This window comes from Cydia amplana, chromosome 19 (genome assembly GCF_948474715.1).
Source record: "Cydia amplana chromosome 19, ilCydAmpl1.1, whole genome shotgun sequence".
NCBI classification, from domain to species: Eukaryota; Metazoa; Arthropoda; class Insecta; order Lepidoptera; family Tortricidae; genus Cydia; species Cydia amplana.
In genome coordinates, this window is record NC_086087.1 from 14,172,065 (window position 1) to 14,191,367 (window position 19,303).

The following is a 19,303-nucleotide window of genomic DNA, read 5'->3' on the forward strand; positions in this document are numbered from 1 at the left end:
CTTATGAATATCGCATAATACTTTAATACCTTCGTATTTAATAATAATCTTCAGAATTCTTTAAGAATCTTACAAAGCATAATTTATCATACATACTTTGCAGCACAAACGCAACAATAACAAACTGCGACATTAATGCATGCACATGTTTCTAAACAGATCTTAAAAAATCTATTTCTGAACTCAAATCAATACGCCGTTGACATCTGCCCTGCAACCCTAATCCTATCTTTAAGAAAACCAAAAGTTAAAACCGTAAAACGCCTAAGATCACCCTAGCTTTAATTTCTATTATACACCTTAGAAATATAACGATAAGGTTTATTTTGTATTGCGTGGCAAAGGCGTTTCCCTCATTTTTAACCAACGCTCTTCAATCGAATCCTTTAAATTCGGAACACAATGGCGCATCGCATTTACGTAACCTGTTTCACGAATTGATAGCCGATTTTAAATATCGACTATTCTCAGATGCATATTTGCATACGCTTTCTTGGGATGCAAATGAGTGGGATAGAGGATATGGGAACTGTGCGTAGAATCACACTGTATGTTAATGAAGAGATAAGGAGGCGAGATGTTGGTTATCTGTGCCGGTTAGTTGGACGCGCGCTTTTGACGAGTCAACGTCACGCGCGCGAATTAAAAAAAAGGTGCGTTCGAATAATTCGAACGCCGCTTCAATTGTTTTTACTTTTAATTAAGCCTTAAGTTAGTGATAATAGTGACATTTTGTAGTTTTAATGGACGTTTTCGTAACGAAATCAGTGTTTTACACTGATATTATGAAAATAAGGAATTATCACATGGAGGTGAGTTTGTATTGTGCCGTATCGTAGCGTCGCTACAAAGTGCTACGGTGCTACGTGTTTTAATTTTCTTATTGTGTAAGTTTTTTACTGACTTTTTTTTACAAAATATTTTTTTTTACAAAAAAGTTTTTTTACAAAATAGTTTTTCTACAAAAAAGTTTTTTTACAAAATAGTTTTTACAAAAAAGTTTTTTTTTTATCGGCACGGAAAACGCTCTCGTCGGCTCGTCGGCCGCTCCCCACATCCTAATTACGAACCCAAATTAACAGCTTCTGTGACCCGATGTGAATCATCTTTATACAGTACAGAGTTAAAACTAATACACATTTTATACGTTATGGGATCACTGACTTGGCTAAACAAAGTTAAGTGGATAAATAAAGAACTTAATATCTTTCAATCGCGCGCAAAAACTTACGAAGTTAAGAACTTATTTTATAAAATTTTAAAGTTTAGGCCACTAGTTTTTTTAATTTTTGCAAGTATTATCAAACAAAATATGACTAAAAAACATTTAAAATATGAAAATTATATAAATTATTATTTTTTATTAGAAATGACACAAATCGCTGTGTATTAAATACATACCTAGGTATTTTATAGATCTCGAACGAAAATAAAACACGTAAAAAAATAAATAGCAAAAAAGAATCATAAAAACACCGATCGCTATAAGATTTTTTTTTCAACTCCCGTACCTTTATTTGTCATTTAAAAGGTCGTACACACACCTTTAAACCCCTATGTTATAGTTGTGAAGACAAGTCTTTAGTCTATTCCCCAAAAAAGCATTTGTGCATACACGCAGTATCTTTTTGGTACCTTTATGATACTTCGTGTAATCACCACTTAAAAAATATTGTATGAAATACATTGTTGCCAACCTAATTTTAATTGTCATCTCTGACAGATGAGTACTAAGTGCATTGCTGCCAATTTACAAAATATTCATTAGGTTCTATAGTAGAAACAATAAAATTGCTTCAGAAGTCAGAAACGCGCATGTGACACCCGTAATATAGCAAGATCCATAGACTACGAACACCGCTTAGCGTTGCTTGTTAGTCTCCATAGGCTACTGTGGCCAAAATCAAGAAAAAAACTATCCAAAATTGTAATTTAACTAAGAGCAAGTACCAGGGCCTCATGAGTTACAAGAAGGTGTCGCTGACCAACCGGCCGTGGGGCGCGGGGCGCGGTGGCCGGGTTTGGTTTGTTTACCTACATATATGTCCTATATGATTCCACTTGTTTAAAGTGTTATTTTTGTTGAATGAAATATATTTGTTAAGTTTACAATTTTTTTTTTTCAAAGTAAGTGCTTGGTCGTAGAAAAAGTATTGTATGCAACGTTGTTTAACTGAGTCAAAAAATACTCGTGGCGTCTTTATTAACAATTTTCGGCTTCGCCTCAAATTGTTACTCACGCCACTCGCCTTTTTTGACCCCTCTTAAACAACGGTTGCATAAAATACTATAACGGTATCATTCCTATTACCCTCTTTTTGAAAAATAGTTAAACCAAAAACCATTTATTTCAAATATTCAAATAAGTCATAAACACAGAAAATAATGTCCACAAAAATACAATCATTAATAAATACTTAAATCAATAATATTTGCAACTGTGACCAATCCCAAAAAAACAAAAGCCTCAAAAGGAAAACCAAAACCCGTCGCTCCCACATCCCCACTAATTACCCTCCCGAATTAGCAGCTTCTTTGACCCGATGCGGGCGCGATTCTTCACCAACTTTTAACGATACATGTTTGTATTCATTACCTACAGAGACATTTACAAATGGGAATTAGGGAAAAGCCTTTTGAAACTTGCGTATCGAAAATTTACATTGACGACATTTAAAAGGAATGTTTAAGCTAGCAAATTTTTACATTATATTAAGCTGGATTATTGCTGAAATACGACACACGTTAAACACGAAAAACGATTCTGAACTACAAATCGATTCAAATACGATTTAAAAAAATAATACTGGCAATTTTTGTTGAAGACGCGTTCCAATAAAAAATATAACAATTAACTACCGGACGACACCACTAATTGAATGGAATTCGATTTTCAAAAATAATACTGGCCATTTTCGCTAAAGACGCGTTCCAATAAAAACAAGTACAATTACTACGAGCTTCACTACAAATTGTATCGAGTTCGATTTTCAAAAATGATACTGGCCGTTTTAAAGACGCGTTTCGAATAAAACTCTCAATTAAAACCAGCCAGTGACTACACATTAAAATTGATCAACATAACGTCGTTATCGTACCCTTCTCAGCGGTCACGCCCGCTTTTTACATCAATGTTTTTCTATAGACCCCCCTCCACAAGTATACGGATAAGTGAATGATGGGGGGTATCAAAACATCCCTTATCAGACCCCAAGTTTTTGGGTTTAGCCGATACATGACTGAGGCATTTTGCGTGACGGTTTAAGGGTGCCTATTGAGGCATTGTTTTCGGTTTTTTGTTTACTTTTTAAGGCGATATTAATATTCATTTTAAGGGTAGGTAATTTTATACATCAGATACTTTTTAATTAGACGATATGAAATGTCATGGAATAACTAAGCTATGTATAATGAATGAAGTACCTACTTAGTAAATTCTGTTCAATTCACGTTTGAATTTTTCCATCATAATATTTTTTTTTTATTGGGACAAGGTAAGCATTTACCTGACAATGACAAAGTGAAATGCTAAACTCACAATTTTAACTACCTAATAATTAAAAAATACTGTTAATTAGCCCGTATGACTTAATTTAACAATAACAAAATTATACATTTTAAATTTCAAATATAATTAACGATGCGGCATATTGAACTCCTCTTTAGCCCAATCCAAACATTAAATACCTAATTAAAACACAAAAACAATTCTATTTAATTCAGAACTCGAAACTTTTTTCGCTCATATTAATTCCCTCATATTGACGCACCCTCCCACCGGGCGTTAAAGGGTAAGGGGGGGCAAGGGGAGATAACGGGAGACATAAAACGTAGATCGCTAATTCATCATAAGTTAAAGGGGTTTTTATGTACGGACTTGGGAAATACACGACATAAAACGCACTAAGAGCGCATGAGCACAGACGCTTATAAGACGTTTTTGATTTGAGAGATTCGGACTTCGCTGAGGCGTTTTAAAAGGACTTAAATACGTATGTTGTTTAGGTTTTGTATGACATTTTGTGATATGTAAAAATGCTCACAAAGGCTAAAGGAGATATTAGAATGTGATATTAATTAACGTTGATCGCGTTTGCTGTAAAAGCTTTAGTATAAGGTATCGGATCCGGTAAAATCTGGTTAGAATCCCTTTGAAGGTTTTTTTCGGTTTTTTCAGGGCTACTTTAAGTGAACTTAAGTCGAGATATCGGCGATTGAAGTGGATTTCCCCGTTTTACCCTAATACTTTTTCGAATTGAGAGTTGCTGAGATTACACCGTTACACATAACTACAAAATGAATATCAGACGGAAATACAATTTTAGACTAATCAGTTACACCCACGTATTTTGTTCTAGGTATTACTTATTAATAATTACATACTCGGCAATCCACTAGGAAAATATATAAAACATTGAAAGAACACTTTACATGATGAATGATTAATTTTTATTCATATCATAACATACGTTACGTGAATGCTATTTTATCCAAAACGTTGGAAAATTCCGTGAGTGATACTGATGTACATTTTTTGTAAGCCTCATCCACACTTCGTAATCGCCTATAGAACGTATGTGTGTAATGTATGTATGTCCCCCTACGGCTCCCTAAGACGTAATTAACAAAGACAGCGAATTAGGGCGTTTGGTCACGTGATTAAAAAGGGTAAAAACTTTACCCTTCGATCCCAAATTGGTTTAGACGGGTCGTGGCCTTTTACGTAAAAGTATTGTCCACAGTCTCTTAATTATTTGAAAAAGGAACGTTGTTAATTGAGTAATGCTTAATTTAAACGGTTAAAAGACTAGCAGGACATTTGGAATAAATACGCCTTTAATTTTTCGTGAATTTAGATAGTCTGTTTTTCGTTTTCTTGGCTTAAAGCTTTTACTTACTACAATTTCCTTTTTAAATATTTTAAAGCTATTTCTCAAACAAAAAATGTTTATAATATGCACGTGTAAGTATTGGTAGGCAATGGTTAGTTCAATTGATTTCAATTGAAAGTCACAGAAACCCAAACACCTGACAAACAGACAATCGGCTTTTAATTTTCATCTAAATCGATTTTCAACTAATCCAATCCTTCAAAACTTTTCTAATACTTGAAAAACAATTGAAACGTTAACTAGATCAATATAATGACATCAAAAGCTCAAACAGGGGATGCGATTAAAAGGCCGACTTAATGAAATGGATTAAGGAGTTTCGATAAATACTTCGATTCGTAACTTCCGATAACTTTCGAAGATCGACTGACGGAACCATTTGAATGTAAATTGGTAAATTGTACTCATTTATACATAAGTAAATGTATATAAATGAGCGTTTTCCAAAAAAAGTGTACATTTCATTCATGTCTTCAAAATATTGACTTCTTGGGCTCATTTTACTCAGAATAATTTGTACATTCACGCCTCATACATAAAAAAATGTGTCCAAAAATTTCCTTTCCTGATCGTCACATTCTTGTATGAATTTTTTTTTATTTGTATGAACGTGACGTACTGGAAAAAAAATTTTTCATACAAAATTTTGGGACACATTTTTTTATGTATGAGGCGTGAATGTACAAATGATTCTGAGTAAAATGAGCCCAAGAAGTCAATATTTTGAAGACATGAATGACATGTACACTTTTTTTGGAAAACGCTCAAATAGCAAACACTGTTGACACAGGCCGGCCCAAAAATACGTTGAAACAAAAATTGTTAGGAGTGACTAAAAAATCTTTTAGCATAAACACATACGTTTGTTGGAATTATCAACAATATGCCGCAGTAAAATAGTTGTCAACGCATGAAAAGCGTTTAAGTTTTTGGAAATAAAAGCGTAAGTGTAGGTGTTTTTTTATAGAGTCTGATAGTATAATACTTATACGTTTTGAAATCATTCTGGAAGTTCTAGCATGGAAACTGTTGTATTTGGGAAACGCACGAGTGAAACAACCAATGGCTATAGACACACTGCTTTATTGCACGTTTAAAGGAAGCGGGGTGGTGCGCTCACACACACATACATAACAATCCTCCCCGTAGTTTACAACTAGTCTAAATACAACGATTACTTAAAATAGGGTTTATAATTAACTTTGGGACGGTTTCGTTTGACTCTGTCCTGGCCGACAGTAGTAGACGGGTTGGGTACAGTTGGATCACCTGGCCCTTCTACTGGGGTGTCGATGTCGTCCGACTCGGCGTCCTCGAACTGTTCCTGCTGGTCGTCGTCGGGCAGCGGCGAGGGACCAGTTACCTCGGCGCCTTCAGGGCTTACATCGGCTATTTGGCCGCCTTCTCCTCCCCCACTATGTTGCACCTCGCTGTCGGTAGTAGTACCCGTCGATAAATGGTTTTGTTCTGATGAAAATAGGTCTTCTAGAGAAATGTCGTCTAGAAATGAACCGTCCTCTTGCCCCTTGTATAACATTAATTGATCTTTATGTTTTTTATACTTATCTAAATGTTCACAATCTTTTACTAAATATACAACTTTTCCCAACTTTTCCATAATTATACCCTTACACCATGTAAACTTATTATTATTAAAGTTCTTTTTATATAAAACTTTATCGCCTATATTAAATTCTTGTTTATTTGTACCACTATACGCTTTACTCTGTAAACACTGTTGATTTTTTACATAATTATCCAATGACGTGTGCGAGCAGGACGCCGTCGAAGGGTTAATTAAATCAAGGCGTGTCCGAAGTTTGCGGCCAAAAACTAATTGGGCAGGCGAGTGCCCCGTCGTGGAATGTATTGAATTCCTGTAGTCAAAAAGAAATTTTTGTAACTTATTATTACAATCTTTAATATTTCGACTATTCATTAAACAGGCTTTAATTCCCTTTTTGACTATTTTCACGGAGCTTTCCGCCTGCCCATTGCTAGCAGGGTGGTACGCCGGCGACGTCACCGGTGTTATGCCGTTCAACAAACAAAATTCCTTAAACTCTTGTGACGTAAATGCGCACCCGTTGTCACTACCTATCACTTGCGGTAACCCAAACCTAGCCATAAACTCGTACAACTTTTCGCACACGGCCGACGTGTTAGTACCGTTTTTCATATTATAGACCTCAACCCATTTACTATGAGCATCTACGATCACTAAGTAGGTGTTGCCGTTAATTGGGCCCAAAAAATCTAAATGAATCCTCGTAAAAGGATCCGTAGGGAATTTCCAAGGAGCTAAAGGTGCGCGACTGGGAGCGGGCCTTAACTTAATACAAGTTTCACAAGAACCTATCATTTGTTCAATCTTTTCGTCGATCTTAGGAAACCAAAATTTGGACCGAGCCTCCGCTTTGGTTTTTACTATTCCTAAGTGAGAATTATGTAACTCTGATAACGCGCGTGACTGCAAAGTCGCCGGAATCACGACCTTATGGCCTCTCATCAAACAGCCGTTTTCATAAGATAACTGCAATCTACATTGGAAATACGGGTTTAACTTATCGTCATTAATTTTCCTAGGCCAGCCTTTACAAACGTAACCTATCACCTTACTTAAATCTGGGTCAATCTTTGTTTGATTACGCAACTCGTCCGTAGTTAACGGTAAGCATCCTTCGATAACAAAATTGATATATGACGCGCGATCATCTGGTAATAACGGGTTTTGTCCCTCCCCGCGCGCGCGCCCCCGCTGTGGCCCTTCGCTGTTATCGCCGTCGTCAGGTAAACAAGCTCGAGACAGATAATCTGCACTATTCATGGCGGATATATTCAATTTTATAATTATATGCGCTTAAAAAAATGGCATACCTTTGCAACCGATTAGCCGTAACTTCGGGAATGCCCTTATAAGGCCCGAAAATTGAGATTAGAGGTTTATGATCGGTTCGTAAAGTAAAGGGCACCGACCTCCCGAATAAATATTGATGGTAGCGTTTAACTGCGAACACGATTGCCGTGGCTTCTTTTTGAAGTTGCGAATAATTTTTTTCTGCCGCGTTGAGAGTACGTGAAGCGAATGAAATAGGCCTTTCACTGTTATCTGGCTGTATTTGACTCAAAATGGCACCAAGGCCGTAAGGTGATGCGTCAACGGTCAAAACTAGATTAGCATTTGGGTCAAAATGGGCTAAAACTTGATCCGAGGCCAAACTTTTTTTTATTTTTTCAAATGATCGGTCATGCTCCTCTCTCCAACACCACTTGACTCCTTTCTTCAACAAATCATACAATGGTGAAAGTATCATGGATGCCCCTTGCACAAAATTACGGTAGTAATTAACTAAACCTAAAAATGATTGTAATTTATTTACATTGGTCGGTACAGGCGCTTCCAGGATCGCTTTCACTTTGTCAGGTGATTTGTGAAGCCCGTTTTTATCAATGATATAGCCTAAGTATTGCACTTTCTCCTGAAAAAATACGCATTTTTCTTTTTGCAAAGTTAACCCTGCGTTTTCCAACCTTTTTAAAACTGCGTTTAATCTTTGCAAATGTTCAGTGTCATCTTTACCGGTTATTAATATATCGTCAAGTAAACACAGTACACCTTCCATACCACTAAGTAAATTATCAATCGCGCGCTGAAATATAGCCGGGGCACTAGCCAACCCAAAAACCAAGCGTGTGTAGAAGAATAACCCACGATGCGTATTTATGCAGGTGAGATGCTGTGACTCCGGCTTTAACTCAAGCTGAGTGTACGCGGAAGATAAGTCTAGCTTTGAGAACGTTTGTCCTCCGTGTAATTTAGCAAACAACTCTTTAATTGTGGGTAACGGATATTGTTCGACACACAGCTGCTTATTAATGCTGACCGAGTAATCTGCACAAATACGCATGGTGCCATTATTTTTCAACACCGGTACTATTGGAGATGCGTATTCCGAATACTCAACAGGCTTTAACACCCCTAGACTTACTAAGTGGTCTATTTCTTTGTCCACTTTTCCTTTTAAAGCAAATGCTAACGGTCGCGCCTTGAAAAAAACCGGTTTCGCGTCAGGTTTAAGCTGCAACCCTACTTTGTACTTATTAAATAGGCCTAAATCATCTGAAAACACTGCCGGATAATTACCTTGCAATATTTCTAGTTTATCCTGTTTTTGCGTACAGTAATTAACTGGTGTTGTCATTTCTAAGTTAAATGACGAAATGAAATCTCGACCTAAAATCGGCGGGCCACCATTGCGAATAATGTAAACATCAATCAGCTGTGTGCGCCCCGCGTATTCTATGGACATTGGCGCCATACCTATGCAGGCCAGGTTACCGCCGTTATATGACTCCAGATTTTTCTTAGGCGCGCAAACCGTCACTTTAGAGAAATGCTTGTTGAATAGCTTCGGTGACATCGCCGTGACCGCTGCCCCACTATCAATTTCAAACTGTAACGGCACGCCTTGTACGGTAACCCATTCTAACATGGGTTCACCCTTTATAGATCGAATATTAAACAACTTACCGTCGTCTCCCTCGCTCACGTCATTCGCCATTATGCACTTTACTGTTTTGCACATTTTTTTTAAATGGCCTTTACCGCGGCATTTCTTGCATCGATAATTAGAAAAACGACATTCGGCCGTCTTATGGTTTGAATAACCGCACACCGCACATTTTTCACGGGCCGAATCCTTGGTATCGCTGGTGATCTTGAACAGCTGGTCGCTCGTCGAGGCCGTTTGTCCCGCACCCGCCGACACCTCCCGCGCGCAGCGCACTGCGTTAGCCAACTCCACCGCCTTAGTAAGCGTCAGCTCCTTGAGGTCCTGCGTGAAAACCTTGTCCCGCTCCCGTCCCGGCAGCATGCCCATCATAAATCTGTCGCGAAGAACTTCCTCTACGTTTGTGAAGTTGCAATCCGCTGACAAACCACGTAGCCTTGCCGCCCATTGGGTATGCGTCTCTCCGTTTTGCTGAACGGCTGAATAAAATTTGTACCGTTCACTAAAACCAAACACCTTTGGAACAAAGTGGTCTTCCAACAACTTTAATACATCTTCGTATGGCACTTCTTCTATTTTCTTCGGCAACGCTAAATCCGCTGCGAGTTTGTAAGTACCGTCAATGAGTGTGCTAAGTAATATCGCTCGCCTTTGTTCGCCTCCCGCGTCCGACGTCGCATTTATTTTATTTGCCACAAACCATTGCAATAAGCGTGATTTAAACGTTTTCCAGGTCTGCGAATGGTGATCAAACGTAGGCAAAATTCCGAAATGCGCACTGCTGGACATTTTTATTATCGCGTAGGTAGATCGCCGCCAATGTTGTATTTGGGAAACGCACGAGTGAAACAACCAATGGCTATAGACACACTGCTTTATTGCACGTTTAAAGGAAGCGGGGTGGTGCGCTCACACACACATACATAACAGAAACGTTTTTAGGCGGCGTATTTGTTATTTCATTGTGATTTATGTATATATTTTATTGTAAATACATAATATTATTACATTGTTGTGGCATTAAAAGAATGACCGTAACATTCTTCAATGGCTGAAACAACACTCAATCAAACCATAATAGCAAACCAATAAGACTAATCCCAATCAGATCCAGTGTTCTATTAGCAAAACCATTTTAAATGGACACCTCACCTCTTATAAAACTCTTATACGACCAGACCTTTACAAAATGGTCTTATAAGCGCTCATTTTAAACGCTAACCAGAACGCATTGACCGCCGCTGTACTAATGTCAATTCTGTTAACTGACTATCCGTGATCCTTAATGTGACGAAATAAGGTATATTTTTGGTTACTCGCTATCGATGTTAGTATGAGTAGTTCTCATATTGAAAGTTCAATATAAACTGGTATTTTCCCATTCGATACCAATTACTGTTGGCTAAATGAGGTGAGAACCGATGACATGATGTTTTTGCTAATTTAATAAAGGTGTTAAGTGAATAGATGTTTCGATAGACTTACGTCGTATAGATTGAAGTGAGGCCTTTGATCTGAGTGTTCCGTAGTAAGGTGGCTAATTAGACTTTTTTGTAGAGAACAAAGGATTATTCGGTTTGATTCGAATTAAATTAAATGTATTTTACACATGCTATATTGTATATATATCATACTAGCATTCAATTTAAAAATAAATCGTGCAAGTAAAGTCGCCATCAGATATATTGGAGCGACCAAGGTTGAACACGCACTCTAACTTTGACGCGTGTTCAGATATTTGTGAGCAACTTGGCCGCTCCGATACATCTGATGGCGACTTTACGGCGATAAATTAAACATAAATTATCATCAGTCTTCAAGATATGACGTTCATAATCTTATTATCTTATATTGTTTTAATGTTTACATTCTTTAATATGTCAAGCTCTTATCATGCCAATAATAATCTTAAAATCTGAAAGAATCGTATACATACAACGAAGATACTATCACGTGAAAACCTCAAAAATATTGACTCAAGATACTAAACTGATAATAAATTTAAATATGCAGCCGAGCCGCCTCGAGACTAAAAACACAAGTATAGATAATAACCAATTAACAGTAATTATAAATTAACAGGGCGAACTAAAAGTCGGGGCAAATATTTCCAAAGCGGGGGACAAGTTGGGAACTTCGTAAAAGTCCGTAAAACTTCGGGCGAACTTCGGCAAAACTCGATGAGCTACAAATAGGCATCGGAATTAAGTTCGGTTTACAGTTTGCCTTTTAATTATTTCGCCAGGTATCGCCCCTGCTTCTGATTCTGATTTTCAGAATTCGAATTTCGAACGTAAGTAATTACGTTATCGGGTTGCTATTAAATGCGTAATGGAGGTATTTAGTAAATAAAACGCTATTGCCTTTTTTATGATCTTTGTAAAATATTACTTAACGTGTGCGAAGAAAAATAGGTCAAAATGTCGAGGTTCAGTTCTTGTTAATATCGTTATGGTTGGCGATTTGAAATAAGATTGGAAACGTATTTTAACAAAAGAGACGCATAAGTAATTTCATTCAATTGAAATGAATTGCCACTATTGTTTTGACACTTATATGTGCTCCTATATACCAACTTTTGTTTACAAAAATTTTGCAATAACAAAAATCTTCACATCTCTATTCATATAACAAGTTTAACAATACCAGCACAAAAACAACATTTCAGCCGAAAAAGATCCACGTGGAAAAACAAAACGTACGAAAACGAAACTAAATAACCACTCATCGAAACTCGATCACTTTTCAACGTTCGAAATTCGAACAACAAAGATGGCAACGTTCCAAAATGTCTGATCGCGTATTTCCTTTTGATGCACAAGCACATGTGTCATTTGCCCTAACAGTTAACCAAAACATCGTGAACTGGACATCTATAAAAAACTATACGCCAACAAAGATGGCTCTTACACTGGTTCTTCTAAACTTATCACTCAAAATAGGTATGCGATTAGAATGACAGCTGACAGCGAATGAATGAAACGTCCATTCACTCACTCGCGAATGAACGGAGTCATACGTTCAATCAGTCGCGGTGCGCATCATTTGACGCATCTGCCTCGATGGCTATCGGATAGGAGTCATATGTCAGTGTAGTTCTAATTATAAGATTCCAATTACAAAAAGAACATTAGGGCTGGTAAACTGTCTACGAATAAGGCTAAGGTTGTCACAGATTAAATACAAGCATTATTTTTTATTTTAGACGCAATCTAACCCGATGGTAAGTGACATAAGGGCCAAATATCTTGCTTACCTTTTCAGGCATTTCTACTCTAAATTTGAGAACTTTAAAAAATTAATGAAAACGAAATGAGTTATAAATAGTTTTTATCAACTAAATTAATAACACGTAGCCGGGTAAAGCTATTTATTAATTACACTTAGCAGAATTTTACTCAGCAACTAGGTCGCAACTTAAAGTTTTGTTAACAGAAGCTACTTTGTAATAGCTTTACAATCTTCACACATGTATGTAGCGACGTCGGAAATGAGATTACTCAGCACTTAAGGAATATTGGCAACTACCGATGCTTTTATCTCTGAAGCTATACGTTTATACGACTTGTGGTACCTTTATATAGCTATTATCTATGTTTAGGAGGAGTTCAACAATAGTGGCTCTTTTCGAGGTACGATAGGGAATTAAACTAACTGGCAAGTCAAATCAGTTGCTTCTTATGAGAATGTTTACAATTCGTCAGTATGAAGTGTACAGAGTGCTTCCTGTAACAGGAGCAATAAATTAAACTGTAGGCTGTACTCCTCAAACTGACCAACATTTGTTCAGCAACTTTTGAAAATAACTCAGGTTTTGATTTTTATTACACTTTAAAGTTTATTCTAAGACGCAATGTACTGCAAATTTTATTATGTTTATACTTATAGCGTGACAAGCAACGTCAAACACACTGATGTCAGCGTACATTGAAGGCAATATTTATTTTGTATGAAAAAGAGGAAGTCTAAAGGATTCATAATTTTTAAAAGTTGCTGAACAAATGTTGGTCAGTTTGAGGAGTACAGCCTACAGTTTAATTTATTGCTCCTGTTACAGGAAGCACCCTGTATATGGATGACTATGACTAGCTCATGATTTTATATGTCTAACTGCCGGAGTTAAACCCTTTTCAATGTTTTTTTTAAGTATGTACTATTTTGTGTAAATATGTATAATGTAAAAATGTTAAATAATTTATTGTCATTACCATCCGATACACGTATCTTTTAAATGATTTTAATTCTTAATTTACTAAACAAACACGCGATACACTAGTTAAGGAAGAATGACAGTAATAAGACATTTGAAAAGGTGTCGTCCTGACATTTAGACTCGAATGGTGTTAGCCTCAATTTACACTTTTCGTTCCACATGACAGACAGGTAATACGACATTATAGTAAAACTTATATTAAATAACATATTATTGATATATTTTTTACTTTTTTATCCCCAATTTATATAATTATTTTTTATTCAAGCTTATAATAGCAAAATTAAGCGTTAATATGAAATAATACTAACATTTGCATATTTTAGTAACACTTTTAACGGTATATTTTTATTATCGTCGGTGAGACAACTCACAACAGTAACGAAACCAAATATTTAAACAACTGTTATATGACTAATGCTTAGGCATCTCAATTGTGAACCAGAAATGTTGGTTTGTTTTAACAATATTCTAATGTCTTTTCAGTAATTTATGAGTTATGACCATGGGAAACTAGAATAAAGGTGTGATAATCGCGATTTGATCTCATATCAATGTACTGCCTCACCCTGCGACTTCGTCTGACTTCGACCGAGCGTTAGCGAAGGTCTCCGTTTCAGCTTGGACAAAAATTCTTTCGTACGTTCGGATGTTCTCCTCTTCAGGTCATATTTCTCAAGCAATTCTCGTGAATTTTTTCGAGAATTCAAGAATGACATAGATTTTATGTCGCTTAAGTTTTTGGAATTTTTTCAAAATGGCTGAGGCAATTCGCGAGGCCTCCAACTCACAGAGTAATATAATTAGGTTTAAAAATCGTTTAGGCTGTGCATTACAGTCGTCATATTAGTCGAATAAGAGTTGTATAAGGCGTACTCTGGAGAACCAATTGGCCGAAGACCGTCTGGACGCCCTAGGTACCGCTGGAGAGACGATGCAAAAAAACCTTAGCGAACTCGGCGCCGTCGACTGGACAGCAACGGCTTTGGACAGAGTAGCGGCGGTCTTTGGTGTCGGAGGCCAAGATCCACTTCGGGTCGTTGCGCCACAGTAGTAAGTAAGTGTAAGGCCTGAGTGGACGCTCGTAGCGGAGCGTTCGGCGGGGCGTGCAGCGTGGCGTCGGGCTCACAAGTAATTTGAGCAGCGTGCACTAAGGCCGCTCCTATACGCTTGCATTTGTTTAACATGCACGCCGAACGCCCCGCCCCGCTGCACGCCCAACTCGAGCGTCCACTCAGGCCTTACACTAAGAGTCATATAAAGACAAAACAGGGACGGGACGATTCGCTCTAAAATAAAAATTAGCATTTCCTTTTAGTTAACAAAACCTATGATTACGAGTTAAGCTTCGTTTAGACAATATTTAACCGGCACATTTAGATGGCTATCTGTTCTCAGCCATTGTTTAAAGTTACAGTTAGATGTCAGGTGGAACTAGAGTAAGGTGTAAAGTGATTTGAGTCGTGAGTAGGTAATGCTCGATTCATTTAACAGGGGGGTTTTTTTGGGACACCTTATATATATATTTTTGTGATTTCATGTTCGTTTTTTTAACATTAGAAAGAAGATAAGCGATCTTGACGTGTCTTTTAATTTAAAAACCCTTTTTTTAAATCAGTAACCATTACTTATGAAAGCAAAATAATGTAAGTAATCGTATATGATTCATAATTGTTACATATTTGCCATGACTTATTTTTCAAAAGTGTTTTGCAATAAAAAGATACGTCAAGATTGTTTGCCTTTTTTATAACGCTAAAAAAACGAACTATAGTATGATTTACTCATTATTTATCATGTCCTCTAATTTCTAAAATGGATTCTGCCATTTTAGAAATTAGAGGACATTCGAAAGTGATTCTGAAACCATATAGGTAGTAAGTTTTATTAATTTAAAACCTGACAACACAACAAATCAGTAACAAGTCACAAAAGCAAACGTTACAGCGTTAAACTCGCGTCAAACATTCGAATTTCGAACGCGATCGAACAAAGCGTTGTGATTCCAAATTCGAATTTGAATTCGGAAAGTTCGTAACGAGCTCAAGTTCGATCGGCGCTAGTGTCTGAACTTTGACTGGGGGCCGCGGCAATATAAACAAAATAATGAACAATAGCACGTTATTGCAATTTGAACCGTATGAAACTTTTATAGAGTTGAAATTGCTTTGCAGTTTTAATTGTAGTTTGTATCTTTTGCTCTCAAGTTAAAAGCTGTAGAGCAACAAAACAATACAGATAATACTTACACTTTTTTTCGATGTGGTTTTATCAACTACCCCACCAAAATGTAACAAATTCGCAATATTGAAAATAATAACTATATTGCTAATAGTGTATCAATATGTCAATTACTTCTAAGTAACTAAACCAAAATAATCTGTATTTAAGCATACGAGCCTTTTTTCCCCCTCTATGTCACCCATAGACAATTTTCACAATCGAACTAAGTGCTAGCTTAATCATACTTGGTTGAACACCCTTTTAATTTTATAAAATGAACAGAGGATTACACTTTAGAATTTAAAACATACAAATGTATAAATCTCATTAGGTAGGCAATCATTCAAAATCATAAGTGATTATAAAAGTATTATAAATACTAAGTTGCAAGGTTTTATAATTTTTCTCAATCATACACATAGCTTCTCAGTGCAAAATGAACATCATCAAAATAAGACAATAATAAGTTTCCGAACGCACCCTCACTGAGGTATAATCCGTTGTTAATATCCTGTAACTCTCTATTAAGCACTGGAGGTGCTAACGCTTTTATTGCCTGCCAGTTCCTAACTCAATATTTGCTTATTAATGCACTACGACATATGGGGCCCGATTTACCAACTTTCTCTACCTTTTCCTGTCCCCTCCACACTTTATAGTGCCAACTTTGCGAAAACTAATTCAAAACCAAGTTTCCGAACGCGTCACTTAACATGCAAATAACTAAAGTCTATTTTTTAATTCGGTAGACTGAAATGACAGTTAATAGTATGAAATGACATTTCATGTTCATACTATTAACTGTCATTTCAGTCTACCGAATTAAAAAATAGACTTTAGGCCACATCGAAAACCGTTATTTAAAAGGATTCATTCGAAACCAATTTCGAAAATGGAACGTCACTACAGTCAAACCGCACGCGAGAATTAACGAAAACACACGAATATTCAAATGTAGAACGCCCGAATCACCAATCGGATTATCGCTCTACATGTATAAAAGACGAAAATTCGCGCGAGTTCTTACCCTTACCCCTTCCCACCCCAAAAGGGGGGAGCTAATGGCAACAGCACTTAGATTCATTAGTAAATTAGAAACCGGATGAGTCCAAAGTTAGGAAAATTCAATATCTAATAATGATTAGGTACCCCTGATACCTGTCTATTGCCAATAGGCAACTTTCACAATTCTCCGTCCTATTTGAATTTGTCAATCCGAGTTTGAGTTCGTTCCGAATTATACTGAATTGAATTATTTAGTTTTCGATTGGATTCTGTTTGGATTCTGTACGGGTTTTGTTTGCGATCTACCTGTGGTTTGACGAATTTACGCTTCGCCGGACTTTTGTACGTTCCCCATAACATTTCAAATTTAGAACGGGGCGTTCCATTTTTGAATTGCGCGCCATTTCGTTGACATAGTTCATCCGTCAAGACTATCGCGTCCGATTTTTCAAATATTTTGTGAGATTAACTTTTTTCTGGCTGTCGAAACGCGTTTCCTTCGCCTACGGAACAGGCTTCGTAAATAAAACTCTTGGAAGGTAATTCGATGCCAGCAGCAAATTAAAACTGACATTGAGAGATTAAAGCACCTCGAGTCCGTATTGACTGGAGAGCAAACATTATTTTTAACGTGTAAATTTGAATTTGGAGACTAATGAAAAAACCTACGTTATTAAATTAAAAGTAAAACATCATTTGATCTCAAGAATAAATGAACGATGACCGACTGTCTTTTGTTTATACATTACTACGGAAAAAACTCGTCATTCTAATTTGGAACGTTTTTTTTCTTTCCTGTAGAAATATGTCCTTATACATAAACGATTGTCAAGTATCCGTTATTTTGACATTTGCATTTATAAGAGAGAGAGAATTTTAACAGAGGTTTGCTAAGTTTTATGAATAGGGGATTTGATAGTATTACAAAGAGCTTATTTAAGCATCATTTAACAATGTTGAAGTGAATAGTAATTAGAACAGAATATTTCTGAGTGATTTTAGCGGAAGTTAATCCTAATGTGTCCTAATAATCCTAAATTGCATATGCTTTACTTAAAAATGTAGCAATCAGTAAATAAAAAAATAAAATAAATATTAAATATTAGGGGACATCTTAAACAGATCAGCCTAGCCCCAAACTAAGCAAAGTTTGTACTAAGGGTGCTAGGCGACGATATACATACTTATATAGATAATTAGATACTTATATACATAGAAAACACCCATGACTCCGGAACAAATATTTGTGTTCATCACACAAATAAATGCCCTTACTGGGATTCGAACCCAGGACCATCGGCTTCACAGGCGGGGTCACTACCCACTAGGCCAGACCGGTCGTCAAATAAAATAAAATATAAAGATAAGTAGACAAATGAACGTGTTAAGTAGGCAAGTATTGATTATATTTAGGTTAAAGCTGATTATATTTTTCAGAGGGTGAGACAATGGTCAGACAAGGGTGGAGGAAGGTTAGGATACAGATGAGTACCCACAGATGTATGAAGGGTGGAAGGTCGCAATTTAGATAATACAATACCTATACAACAAAAAAAAAACCTAACTCTTAAATACAATAACTCTTTATTAAATATCATTTGATATTTACCAGTCGCTTTTCGGTGAAGGAAAACATCGTGAGGAAACCGGACTAATCCCAATAAGGCCTAGTTTACCCTCTGGGTTGGAAGGTCAGATGGCAGTCGCTTTCGTAAAAACTAGTGCCTACGCCAATTCCTGGCAACTGCCAAGCGGACCCCAGGCTCCCATGAGCCATGGCAAAATGCCGGGATAAACGCGAGGAAGATGATGATGACAAATACTCTTTATTGCACACCTCAATAAAAGAAAACGATACAAAAAGAAAACAGAAACACAAGCAGAGGTAAACAGCAGGCGGTCTTATCGCTAAAAAACGATCTCTTCCAGACAACCTTCATTATTTATCATACCTTGATGTTCTGGTTAGGCATTTCTTTGAAAATTTAGTAAAAAAAAATCAGAATAGCGTTTTGTTTGAAACGTTTAGGAGGAATATCCTTGCCTTTTACATTTCACCAAATAATGTTTATTGCCTAATTTTATTACATATCCTCAGTTATTATTACCTATAATGTCGTCATTCCATTACCAATACTAACACAATACATAGGTAACATACATATAGGTGTAGTTAGTTCAATCAGCAAAATAAATGAAGTCTCAGCAAAGAAAATATACGATTTTCGAAAGCAAGTCATCTTTCAAAAAGCGTCTCATAGTACTAGCGAACCGTAGAGTCCGTAAATCTTATCGATTCAAAATTATCTTTGCACAGATTGAGTCTTTTATCATCTAACCTCCTTATCAGCTCCACGTGACAGAATTAAAACAAAGTTCGGTCTTCCCCACGTGACGGCCACATGTAAAAACCCCAGCGACCCCCAAAAAAACTCCTTTAAATTTACCAAATCTCGACC

At 36.7% G+C, this 19,303-nt stretch overlaps 1 protein-coding gene across 5 annotated transcripts in view; it reads left to right on the forward strand.

Annotated features, from left to right (window-relative positions):
• The window catches only part of LOC134656856 (homeobox protein cut), a 213,609-nt gene that overhangs the window by 88,073 nt on the left and 106,233 nt on the right, over positions 1 to 19,303 (forward strand). The window contains exon 1 of one of the 5 annotated variants that reach the window (XM_063512383.1): positions 790 to 812. The exons of the other annotated variants lie outside the window; for them this stretch is intronic. Coding sequence (XP_063368453.1) covers positions 807 to 812 — 6 coding nt within the window. The 5' untranslated portion in view covers positions 790 to 806. Of the gene's footprint in view, positions 1 to 789; positions 813 to 19,303 lie in introns of those variants that run through there. 5 annotated transcript variants of the gene reach the window in all.